This window comes from Panthera pardus, unplaced genomic scaffold (assembly GCF_024362965.1).
Source record: "Panthera pardus isolate Hobbes unplaced genomic scaffold, ASM2436296v1 HiC_scaffold_3, whole genome shotgun sequence".
Taxonomy (NCBI): domain Eukaryota; kingdom Metazoa; phylum Chordata; class Mammalia; order Carnivora; family Felidae; genus Panthera; species Panthera pardus.
The window spans coordinates 20,642,689-20,655,527 of record NW_026526876.1 but is presented as its reverse complement, the minus strand read 5'-3'; the positions used below and the strand labels follow the sequence as shown (position 1 = coordinate 20,655,527).

Here is a 12,839-nt window from a genome sequence, read left to right as displayed (position 1 = left end):
TTTCATCCTGACACTGTCCCTTCGTCACCGGCAGAAAGTCCTTCTGTCCCTCTTTTCGGAAGCTTTTGCAATAGGAAAACTTGGCTTAGAAGGGAAAGAGAAAGGTATTTGAAGGGCAGTGAATTTGTCAAAAACACCTGAACAAAAAACAAGTTATGAGTTGCCTTCGGTCGGCCGTCACCACATCGGCTGCACATCGGAGCCTCTGTGGGGATGTGTTGCTTTAGGCATCTAGATCAGAGGCTCCAGAGGGAGGCTCAGGTGTTAGTCTTTTTCTAAAGCACCAAAGACGACTTCCCTGCTCCTTCCCACCGCCCCTCCCACCTCCCTTCTAACACACTTCCTGATCATACCCCTTCTTAGGCAAACATCACCAAGAAAGTACGGCCATGGAAACCTGTATAACGGATTCAAATTTCAGATTCGGTTTTTGGTTTTTTCACCTGCACGTTTAATTATCTCTGCCTCATGTTTGTTTTCTTCCAAGAAAGCGGCCAGTCACAGAGGGCACGGATCCGCTTCCAGAAGATAACTCACGGGCACAAAGTCCTTTAAAACTTGGAAGCTGTAGGGAGTTTTCACAAAGACGATCCCCTGCGATGTTCCCTACACCTTCATTTGCTCATCCATCAGACGCCTCCTGGAGACCTACTATGTGCCAGGCACTGTGCTGACTGGTGTGGAGGACACAGCGGGGGCCAGAGCAGGCTCATCCTTACCCACGCTCCTGCCTTCAGGCCCCCAAGGGATCGGGTCCACAGGTGAGCACAGCACAGGGAAGACGAGGGCCACACGGGAGAAGGTGCCAAGTGGAACCAAGACGCGGGGTGGTCAGGGAAGCTTCGCGGAGGAGGAACACACAAAGGGCATCCCGTGGGGTAAGCAGGAGAGAACAGTGTTCTGAGCTGTTTGCCATCGCCACTGGGTTCGTAATGGTCACTTAGCTTCTGTGCTAGAGTTGGAACACTTCCGTCTTACTCGGGTCAAGGTGAGGAAAGTCCTCCGATTGGAAAAAGAGCGCTCCAGGGGGGATTGGCTGTGATTCTGGAGCCCCGGTGTGCTCCTGCAACACAGGGATGAAGTCCCCTCCCCTCTGGCCACCCCTGAGACACAGGACAGAGAAAGGAACTGCAGACTTCACACAGCACAGACCATTTCTGTATAACACCACACCACCGCTACCACAGAAATACATTGTCGTTTCTCCCCGGGGCTCCACAGGGGGTAGCTGTCATCCGACTCTGTCCTAGGAACTGGCCAGACCACACTTCTGTGCCCACAGTTCCCTCCTCTGTTCTTCTCGGACACCAGAACCCTGACTGCCCTGGGGCTCGACTCTCCCCAGCCTTGGGGCCTACCATCGGCACCCGGATCCCATCCCGGAGGAGCCGGACAACAGGGGTGTGGCCGGATTGCCAAGCTGGGGAAGGGCACACCTGGCACCTCGCCAGGGATGTCACTGCGAGTGACAGACGCACAGGCTGCCACCCATGGGAGGAAGGAGCTAACAGAGACGTGCACCCAATTCCGGCCCTGTAACCCTCCGCCACCATCCCCTGTGCCATAAGCTGGACTCAACAGCTAGACTACACACGTATTCAGTCACAAGTTCATGGGAAAAATAGGGAACCTAAGCACGGAGAGCAAATGCCAAGTTCTAGAAGGGTTTGCATTTAAGAATCAATCCCTGCCAGTTTATGGGGCGCCCGGGTGGCTCAGTCAGTTGGGCGTCCGACTTTGGCTCAGGTCAAGATCTCGCAGTTCGTGGGTTCGAGCCCTGCATCGGGCTCTGTGCTGACAGCTCAGAGCCTGGAGCCTGCTTCGGATTCTGTGACCCCCTCTCTCTCTGCCCCTCCCCAGCTCACACTGTGTCTCTCGCTCAAAATAATAATAATAATAATAATAATAATAATAATAATAATAAAACATTAAAAGAAATTTTTTTTAATCCCTTCCAGTTTATTATAAAAATGAGAAGCGTTTAGCGCTTGCTTTCACGGTGCTCTATGGCCTCTACCAGAGCGACAGCTTACGTGTGCCCCCATGCACGCATACATGCATGTTTTCATGCCAGACCCACCGAGGGTCCTCTGGGAAGACACAGCCTTGACAGAGGTCGGCCCCGAGCCCTCTGGTCAAAATCCGGAACACACAGTCCCCGGTGTCTGGGCCACTGGCTGCAAAGCTGCAGGCATTTTTCTGCAGCATTCACCACCCACCCCAGAAAGCGAGGGGGGCAAGCAGAGGGGAAGAGAGGGAGTAGGCGGTACGTGTATCCACGGCCAATCGTGCACCGCAAGACTGCGCACTGGCGACACCCGCGGTTTTCTCCAAGCAGCAGCAACCACCCCAGGCTAGACTGCTGCAACGCCCCTTGTAGCCCCTGTGCACGCCGGCAGGACCGAAATCGACACCCGAGCATCTTCCTGAAAGTCGCAGGAGGCTGCAGAATGCATCGTAGGCCCAAGTATGGCTCCCACTTGCACCTTGAGACCCAGGGGGGCCTGAATGCCACTCTCTCCAGATACCGCATGCCGGAGGGCCTCCAGCTTCAGTGCGTCAAGAGCTCCCCAGGGCGATGCAATCTCCTGCCCGTTCCTTAAAAGACTCAAAACCCCTGTTAGGGAAGCCCTCCGAAAGACCACCTTTCCACAGTGCTCTCCAGCCAGGGCTCACACGCTGTTGCTTCTGTTGCTGGCTACCTTATGGGTCTGCTCCACCAGGAACTAAAGTATTCATTAGTGCCACGTACCGGTTAGTGGGCTTGGCTGCTCAGGGTACGTGCTCAGTCAGCCTGCCCATTCCGGTGCAGGACTGCAGCGGGTTCTTGTTCAAGACACCCAGTCCCTAAACGGATGGCCTCCACTGACATCCACGGATGAGCTCTCTGTCTACCTACCCGAGTCACCTCTCAATCTTAGTACCGTAAGTACCAAGAGAAACTGAGGGAACTTTGTTATGGGCTGAACTGCGTCCCCTAAAATCCTTACGTTGAAGCCTTAAACCCTGTGCCTCACAATGGGACTGTAATTGGAGACAGGGTCTTGAAAGAGGTCGTTAAGAAAGAAACAAGACCGTTAGGATGGGCCCTGATCCGATCCGACTGGTGTCCATATAAGAGGAAATTTGGACACACAGGGAGATGCCAGGGACACAGCTGCGCAGAAGAGAGACCACGTGAGGGCACGGCAACAAGACAGCATCTCGGAGCCAAGGAGAGAAGACACAGAAGAAACCCACGCTGCAGACACCCTGATCCCGGAGTTCCAGCCCCCAGAACTGGAAGCAGATACATTTCTGTTGGAAGCAGATACATTTCTGTTGGAAGCAGATACATTTCTGTCGTCTAAGCCACCTGGTCTGCACTACTATGTTCTGGCAGACTTAGGAAATGGACACAGAAGCGCAGAAAGTTAAGCAATATGCCCGTGTGCAAAACCTCCTTCCTCTTTGACCTGATTCTGTAGACACTGGAGGTGCCCAATCCACCCCGCGCCCCGGCCCCTGCACCGGGGGCTCTCCCCAGCCCAGCCAAGATGCCGACAACCGATCAAACAGGATGAGCCTTCCAGTGTCAAACACAATTGCATCTGCCATGGCCCAACCAAGTAGGAGAAAGAAGGAAGCACTGGCAACTGAGGCAGAGAACCAACCTTTGCTATGGAGCTAGTTGGGCTCATCAGGCGATGCCAGGCTTGTGCTACAGACTCCCAGGTGGTTCCTACGGCAGTTCCCCTTTTTCTGTAAGAGAGTCTTGCCATCCCCGCCCCACCCCCATCTTCTCTCTGTAAGGTGTTCTTTCTTTAGTGAGGTAGAATCGGAATGCTAAAGATGGAGAGAATCCGTGAAGGAGAAGAAAAGCATCTGAACCCTCCCGGGGGGGGGGGGGGGGGGGGGCGGGGAGGGGAACGGAATAATCGCCTCCTGCAACATCTGTCACTTCCAGACACTTGTCATAGGTGGTCCCTCATAGCAACTCCCTCCAACCAACATGCATGGACGTCGGCAAAAGTTGGACACGTGTTACAAGTATGTGCACACACTGCTCGTTCAAGTTTTCAGCAGAGCCATCTTCTTGCCGTTACAGAGAACACGAAGAGACACTTAACGGGACTGGGGACACAGAGAAATTGGGGGCAGAGATAAAGAGGGGGAAGAGAAGAAGGTAGGACCCCCACTGCTTATGAACTTGACCTGCCCCCCCAGGGCCTGTCTGGGCAGGACCACCAGCCAGCTCTCTCAGATGAGAGATCTCAGATGGAATCAGATTCCCACCAGCTCCCCTTCCCCCTGCAGTCTTCGGGCAGCCTCCTCAAGAGAGAGGAGGGAGGGGGTGGGGAGCACACAGCTCCCAGGGAGAAGGCTGCCAAGACAGAAAGCAAGCTGAAAAAAGCAAGTAGCAACAACACAGACAGTATGTTACCATTTGTTTTTCAGAAAACACAAAACAAAATTACATTTCCAGATGTACATGTATACATACGTAATAGCACGGAGGGATCTAGCTACTCAATGATGGGGAAATCACCCGGCAAACTACATACATACAAGTTAGGTGGTGGGGTGCTGCATAGGTATTAAAATGACTGCAGATAAAAGTCATTTCAAATTTAAAAATAACACACAAGAGGGGCGCCTGGGTGGCTCAGTCGGTTAAGCGGCCGACTTCAGCTCAGGGCACGATCTCGCGGTCTATGAGTTCCTGCCCCACGTCAGGCTCTGTGCTGACAGCTCAGAGCCTGGAGCCTCCTTCAGATTCTGTGTCTCCCTCTCTCTCTGCTCCTCCCCCGCTCACACTCTGTCTCTCTCTCTCAAAAATAAATAAACATTAAAAAAAATTTTTTTTAAATAACACACAAGAGAATGCACAGACAGTTTCCAATGGTATAAAACTGCATGCACACACATTCACGAGAGAAGGGAGCTCTAAATGAGGCAGAGCTGGGACTGCTCTAGAGCGGATTGAAAGCACACTCAGGCGATACAAGCAAAGGGGGAACGTGTTTCTATTTCACTGTTTAAAACACACAACATAATTCATTTTCTTGCAGGAAGAAGAGAGAAAAAAAAAATCTGGAAGGATACCCCCTAAACTAATAACAACGGTTGGTCTGGGAAAGGACAGGAAGATGGAAATGTCATAGTCCACTCAGGCTGCTATAAAAAAATGACGAGAGCAGCTCCCAGCTGGCTCAGTCGGTGGAGCGCATGGCTCTTGATCTCAGGGTTGTGGGTTCAAGCCCCATGCTGGGTGTAGACATTACTTAAAAAAATAAAACCTATTTAAAAATGACTATAAGCAGAGTGGCTTATGTGCGACAAAAACGGATTTCTCGCAGTTCTGGAGGCTGGGAAGTCCCACATCAAAGCGCTGGAAGAATCAGGGTCTGGTTTCTTGTTCATAGACTGTGTCCGTGTGTCCCCGTGTGTCCTCACCTGCCAGGGGGGGCAAGGAGCTCTTGGGAACCTCTTTATAAGGGCACTGAGCCCACTGTAAGGGCACCACACTCGTGACCTGATCGCCTCCAGAAGGCCCCGCCTCCTAAAACCATCGCATTGGGGGTTAGGATTTCGCCACATGAATTTGAGGGGGACGCAGTCTATAGCACGAAGGGAATTTCACGTAAGGTTTTGTTGTTGTTGTTTTTTAGTTTTTATGATGAGATTTCTGTGTTGTATTGGTGTAATAGTAATGGGATTAAAAAGAAAGACAGGAGGCCTTGGAAACACACACCCTACCATCCTTCCCAACCCTACCCTTCTACCCACCAGTAGAAAATCACTGCTTTAAATTCAGGGTGAAGGCTTCCCACCTGCTGCTATCCTTACCTTCATATAGAAATAAAACTGCAAAGATCATAAAAATGCCAATGTCTCCAAACAGCTCTTTAATATCCATTCTGTCTCTCCCTGGGGCCTCCAAAGGGAGCCCTGGGCTTGGGCTGGTCCCAGTCACATGTATCAGCCCCCTCTGGCCAGCCTTCTTCCTGAGGTCTAGGAGGTGGCACCTGTGTGCCTACCCCCAGCCTCCTCCCCTCTCCCATTAAGACACCATTTGGCAGGGGCACCTGGGTGGCTCAGGCGATGAATTAAGTGTCTGACTCTTGAGTTCAGCTCAGGTCATGATCTCACAGTTCATGAGGTCTAGTCCCTTGTCGGGCTCTGTGCTGACGGTGCGGAGCCTGCTTGGGATTCTCTGTCTCCCTCTCTCTCCGCCCTGCGCTCGCGTTCTCGCTCTCTCTCTCTCTCTCTCAAAAATAGACAAATTTAATTAAAAAAAAAAAAAGACACCATTTGGCAAAATCTCCGTAAACCTCTGTGAGCTCATTGCCCATGAACAGTTACTGCCTGAGCTTTCTCTGCTTTACTCCCCGATAAAGAAAAGAAAACAAATATCCAGTTCAGGGAGCGATTTGATGTATCTGAAGTTAACAAAGCCACAACAGGTTAACCTGACAGGCTGTTAGGAGTAAAACCCTTTTCATGAGCAATATTTTGCTTGGGCTGCAAAAGGGCAACAGATAAACGTGAAAGGCGGCATGAACAGAAACGGAGTGGGTTGCTAACCATCTCCTTCCCATAAACCCAAGAGTCTGGGCTCCCAAACTGCCTTCTCAGCTGCCTGAGACCACTACCTTCCCTGGGGGCGCTCAATCAGTGCGGGACCACCACCAGGACTCCAGGTCAAAACCCATGAACTCAGACTCCAGAAAGCATCTTCGACAGATCCAAGCTGCTGCCCTTTCTGGGTCTGGAAAGCAAATTAGCAGTGAAACCCAGGAAACCTCGTCCTGTCTCAGAGCGATGGCGGGTCGGGCTTCAAAGCACCACTCGTCAATGGCAGCATCTGTATTCGGTGACTATAGCAATTATAAATCATTCTTATCCTTTTATAAGACCTTCCAGGTCAAATTCCCCTTCTCATATCAATGGCCAGAATTAATTTCTTTTAAAATGTCCTAGAACACAGGCGCCTGCCTGGGTGGCTCAGTCAGTTAAGTGTCCGACTTCAGCTCAGGTCATGATCTCACGGTTCGTGGGTTCGAACCCCGCGTCGGGCTCCGTGCTGACGGCTCAGAGCCTGGAGCCTGCTTCAGACTCTATGTCTCCTTCTCTGCCCCTCCTCCATTCATGCTCTGTCTCTCTCACTTGCTCCTCTCCCTCAAAAATAAATAAACATTAAAAAAAAATTTTTTTATTTATTGTCCTAGAACAGATGTTTACTCTCAGGCTGATCTTTCTGTTGATTAGCGAGCTTCTGAGCATTAACAGTTATTATGTCCTTTCTCAAGCCCCTTCAAGTTCTCTCCCTGGATGCTCAGCCGCCACTCCCAAGCCATTCCTAATTTTCTGTACAGTCTGTCCAAGACTTTTCCCTGGGATCTTCTCCATATTCAAAGCATATATTAGAATAGACATCAAGCAAAAGGTTAAAAAAATGTGCTGCTGCCTGGTGCAAATTAGCCAATGACTATTTACACTGCCCAGAGAAAGTCCCCACGTTCAGACAGCTGATCAAATATAGCTGGGGACCTCCTGCCTGCCCCCAGTACCAGTGAGCAGTGGCCCATCATGAGTGCAAAGAGCCCTCTACACTGGTCTTAGAAGCCCAGTGGGGACTAGGTAGGAAGGGCAGAATGAGACCCAGCGGGGACTGTGCAGAGCCTCTGAGCCAGCCCCTGGACTGCTGTTGCAAGAGTTAAGGCCATTGGCTGTCAGATCTTCCTGCCAGGGCCAGTAGAATACATCCCAACAGCAAGTTCACACATTACTAGGGTGGATTTGAGAGCAGAATATGGCAGCCCACACGGGAGACCTCTCAAAGTCATTATCACGCAACATAATGAACAGCAAGGAAGCCAAGGGTCCAGGGGGCAGAAAGTGACACTGACATTCAAGCTCTCGATAAAAAAAAAAAAAAAAAAAAAATGATACATGGTCTTTCCTCCAAGACAATATCATGCCTCTCCACCCAACCATCACATCCAGCTCTCTGGTCCAGAGGCTGGTCCTTCTGGGACATGAGTAATCAGCTTCTCACCAGCCCCAGGGCCAGGTTCCCAAGAACCCGTCCTTCTCTCTCTCCGGTCAGGAATTTAAGGCAAGAAGGAGGACAGGAAGGCAGGGAAGACAATGTCAGAGTACCTCTTGGGATAGATGTCCAGCTGACTCCTGTGAGCCTGACCTGATCCCAGCTCATCAGAATCCAACAGAAGCAATAACCTTCAACCTCATTCTCCCCAATAGGGTCCTTCCTCCTCCTCTTCCCTTTCTGGGTGAGCAGAGAATTCAAGCACTAGCTCAGATCTCACGGAGGACTTCTGCCTGCCTCTAGGGCTGCTTGGGACACAGCATCTGGTGAGGCTGTATGTTCCCGTACTGGGTTCTTACTGACACTGACCTTTCTCCACTGACAACAGTATATGCAGACTACCTGGTTTTAACCAATGGCATTCAGTTACAAGCTCGTGGCTTGACCTTGGCTCTCTCTGTCAGTGATCACAGCCAGATGGCGGGCTGTGGTTCGTACCATGCTACTGCATGAGTAAGTAGACGCTCATCCCCCAAACCCAACCCACCAGCCCTAGTTTACCAAAAAGGCCTAACATCTCTGGCTACCCCCAACCCCCCAATTCTGGTGCCTTTTTAGATTTAAAAAACATTTTTTTAACATTTTTTTAATGTTTATTTATTTTTGAGACAGAGAGAGACAGAGCACGAACAGAGGGGGAGCAGAGAGAAAGGGAGACACAGAATCTGAAGCAGGCTGCAGGCTCTGAGCTGTCAGCCCAGAGCCCGACTCGGGGCTCGAACTCACAGACCATGAGATCATGACCTGAGCTAAAGTCGGCTGCTTAACCGACTGAGTCACCCAGGTGCCCCTAGATTTTTAAATTTTTACTTTGCAGCCCCTGAAGGGAGTTATCCTCAAGCTATAGGAAGGAAAAATGGAGCTGAGGGACACACAACCAGCAAATGGCAGAAGTGAATTCAAACTCAGAGCCCTGCTACCCAATGTCCCCACTTCATCCTCCTATAAATAAGCTCCCGTCCATGTGACGCTTGGCCAATGGTCTTAGGCTAGAGTTGGGTATGTCGTCATCTCCCTGATGACAGTGAACGCTCCTTAAGGGTCAAGACCATGATCATATTCACTCGCTTCTCCCGGTTTCTAGGTCCGCTCATATACACAGTGCCACAGAGTACGACATCAGCTATACTCTATATTTATAATGAAATCTGACATTTAAAATCTGAACTCACCAAAATGTAACTAAGGGAACGATTAGTCATATTACCAAGAGCTTATTTTCTTTTAGGGGGAAAAAAAACAGTCACAATTCAGTGCCTCTAGGTAAAAGCCCTAAATGCCTTAAAATATCTATTTCAATATCACTGGCTGCTCAACAGAGACATGAATGGCTACGTCAAGTGTGAAGAGTGGTACTCACCAGGTGAGGCATCAGGAGGTCAGCCAGGTAGACAAACGCAGCTCCGAGAGTGAAGCCGATGGCCACAGGGAAGAAGGCAAAGGCACCAAAACCCCCAGAGGACGTGGCCATCTCCACTGCCGGGGCCAGGAGAGACCAGTAAGAAGCCGCTAACATGACCTGTAAAAACCACAGTGAACAATAAGCCATTAAACCAACCACACAGAAGGTGTTTCAAGTGCAGACTTTAGTTGCCCTTGAACTGAACCCAACACATGTGCTAGGCCTTCAGTCTTCCACGGTAGGTACTATCTCAAACCGAAAGGCCACCGCCAGAATGCCTGGAACGAGTGCCGTAGGAACAAAACACGGGGCAGACTAGAGCTGACCTTGGGAGAATGGAGTCCTAGATGCTGTCATCCAGCCTCTAATCCAGTGGTTCTCACCCATGGGCAACTGTACCTTCCAGGGGACGTTTGGCCATGTCTAGAGGCAGTTTTGGTTGTCACAGTAGACGTGTGTCACACGTGTCTGTCTCCCTTCCATTTTTACCTGTTAGCTTTCGAGGTCTGCTCTCTGAGGCACCAAAGAAGGTATCCTTCCTCTTTGACACGTGGCACCCTTTGAAATATTTGAGGACAACCACTGATCAATACCAGCTCAGTCTTGCCAACTTTGTTATCTCTCAAAGGAAAGAAGGGAACTAATACTCATGGACCGCCTGCTATTTCCAGGGAAATGTATCTTTGATACCTTATTCTATCATTGCCACAACCTGGGGGGCAGATGCTGTTTTCTATTACTATCTGTAGAGAAAGAAATTGAATCTAGAAGTAGTAAGAATTTTCACGAGGGCGCACAGCCAATAAATGGTAGATCCTGAACTGAACAAGTAGGACCTAATCACCTCGATGAGGGCAGAAAAATGAAAGGAAAGAGAAAAATGAAGCTGAACCCAAAAAAACCTCAGTGAGGTCAATTTGATAAAACTTTCCAGTGTTTACCGAAGTAAACGCTCGTCGATAGCTGTTTACTCTTACAGATGCTGTGACATCTCCTTGGCAGATACACCCACTACCCATCGTAACCATATGACAGTCGTCACTGACATGCAAAGTGTTGAATGGGTTTCTAAAAATGATTTAATTATGCCTTGCCTTTAAAAAAAAAAAAATCTGCATCACCCATCTCCAAAATAACACTCAGAGTGACAGAACCAGGCATTACAAAAGCAACAATAAAGAATAAACCCATGCAGAAAGTAATTTCTCTTCTGCCAACAATCATCCACACATGATCAATTGCTCTGGGCCCGATTCTCCTAGCAAAAGTCTTAGGGCCACCCCCCGGAAAATTGTATCTGCCTCAGAAACTTCCAGAAAGAAAGAAAATGTCTCATCAGTTCAGTTCCACGAGGTCATCCAAGGAAGCCTGTGGGCCCCTTCTCCGTGACACAGCCCAACACGTCCCAGACTGTTGTCTCACTGGCTTCAGAATTCAACAGCCTTTGAGAGCTGCTGTTCGTGGTGAACTCCACACCAAGGAGGATCTGCACGCACCTGTCCAGCAACCTCTTTCCCTGCACGTTCCAGGGCCTTCCATACGGCCCCACCATCAGCAACTCTAAAATGGTACCATCCAGGAAAGCCATTCATCTCATCCTTCAATCCCTCCCGGCACCCTATCCTTGTCGATGCCACGGGTCGGGGGCACTTCCTCAGCCTCGGTTCCCCATCCCGTCTTGCACACCAAGTGCGTCTCCCTCTGCCCCAGCTCCTTTCCGTCCCTCAGCATCCCTGTGTGCCAACCTTTCCTCTGCCCCTCCAGATGAGAAATACAAAATGTTCCCGTGGACAAGTGACACGAGGTACAGGGCAAAAGAGATGTGCCCCTCAAGGCAGGGGTATGCCAGAATCTGGGGTGCTTTAAACAGAAAAGCAGCCCAGATGATTCGGGTGGACCCCTCCTTGGGAATCACTATTCTTCATCCTTCCAGATACCCAACTGGACCCAACTGGATTTCCTTCATTTCTTTTCCTCACCATCCCTGCCACCCACATAAACTAGAAAAAAGACCAGAGAACAGTCATGAGGTAGTATTGGGTTGCCTGTCCCAAGCGACCACAAGGCCCAAAGAAAAGTTATTTAAAGGGCAGATGTGGTACACGAAGATGTGGTGACTTCCCCCCCGCCCCGCCAAAGACAGCCACATCCCAATCCCCAAAACCTGTGAATATGTCACCTTACATGGCAAAGGGGACTCTGTACTTGTGATCAAGTTAAGGATCTTGATATGGGGAGGTTATGCTGGATGATCTGGACGGAGCCAATGGGATCACAGGGCTTCCATGAGACAACGAGAGGAGTCACAGGGTTGCCTGAGTGGCTCAGTCGGCTAAGTGTCCGACTTCGGCTCAGGTCATGATGTCACAGTTTGTGAGTTCGAGCCCCGCCTCGGGCTCTGTGCTGACAGCTCAGCGCCTGGAGCCTGTTTCAGGTTCTGTGTCTCCCTCTCTCTCTGCCCCTCCCCCATTCACACTCTTTCTCTCTCTGTCTCAAAAATACATCAACATTACAAAATAATTGTAAAAAATAAGCGTCACAGGAAAGATGTACTGACAAGAGCAGAGGTCACGGTCAGTAAGGGACTGGAAGATGCTGTCGGGCTGGCTTGATGATGGAGAAAAAGGTCGTGAACCAAGAAATACAGGCGGCCTCCAGAAAGTGGAAAAGACAAGGCAACAGATTCTCCCCTAGAGCCTCCAGAAGGAAGGCACCCCGGAGAACACCTTGACTGTATCCATTTTGGACTCCTGACCTCTGACCTCTAGCACTTTCGGATAGCATGTCTGTGTTGCTTTAAGGCACTACATTTGTGTAGCTTCTTACAGCAGCAACAAGAAACTAATACAGCATATGAAGGCATGCATCACAATTTTTTTAGAGCAGTTACAGGTTCACAGAAAAATAGAGCAGAAATTACAGAGAAGCCCCCGCCCCTGCCCCGCCATCTTGCACAACCTCCCCACTATCAACCTCCCGCCCACAACCTCCCCACTATCAACCTCCCGCCCCTCAGTGGCATAGTTGTTACACCATATTGATACACCATTACTGTCCAAAGCCCATAGTTTACATTTGAGACCAGTCTTGGAGCTGTACGTTCTGTGGGTTTGTACAAACACATAAAGACAAGTATCCACTCCTCCAGTATCAGAGAGAGTAGTTTCACGACCCTAAAACTCCCGTGTGCTCTATCCATCCTTCCCTCCTCCTAGCCCCTGGAGACCCCTGATCCTTTTACCATCTCCATAGTTTTGCCTTTTCCAGAATGTCCTACAGACAGAATCAATCGCTACAGTGTGTAGCCTTTTTGGATTGGCTGCTTTCACTTAGTGATATGCTTTT

The 12,839-nt window shown here is 50.0% G+C and overlaps 1 protein-coding gene across 11 annotated transcripts in view; it reads right to left on the bottom strand.

The window, feature by feature from the left end:
• SLC39A11 (solute carrier family 39 member 11) overlaps positions 1–12,839 on the bottom strand; it is a 427,544-nt gene that overhangs the window by 290,786 nt on the left and 123,919 nt on the right. For 8 of the 11 annotated variants that reach the window (XM_053893198.1, XM_053893200.1, XM_053893190.1 and 5 more), the window contains 2 exons: positions 9,453–9,611; positions 5,338–5,436 (listed from right to left, as the gene is read on the bottom strand). The exons of 1 other annotated variant lie outside the window; for it this stretch is intronic. In XM_053893198.1, the coding sequence (XP_053749173.1) occupies positions 5,338–5,436; positions 9,453–9,611 (258 nt within the window). The remainder of the gene's footprint in view (positions 1–5,337; positions 5,437–9,452; positions 9,612–12,839) is intronic. 2 more of the 11 variants (XM_053893193.1, XM_053893196.1) reach the window with 1 other exon arrangement.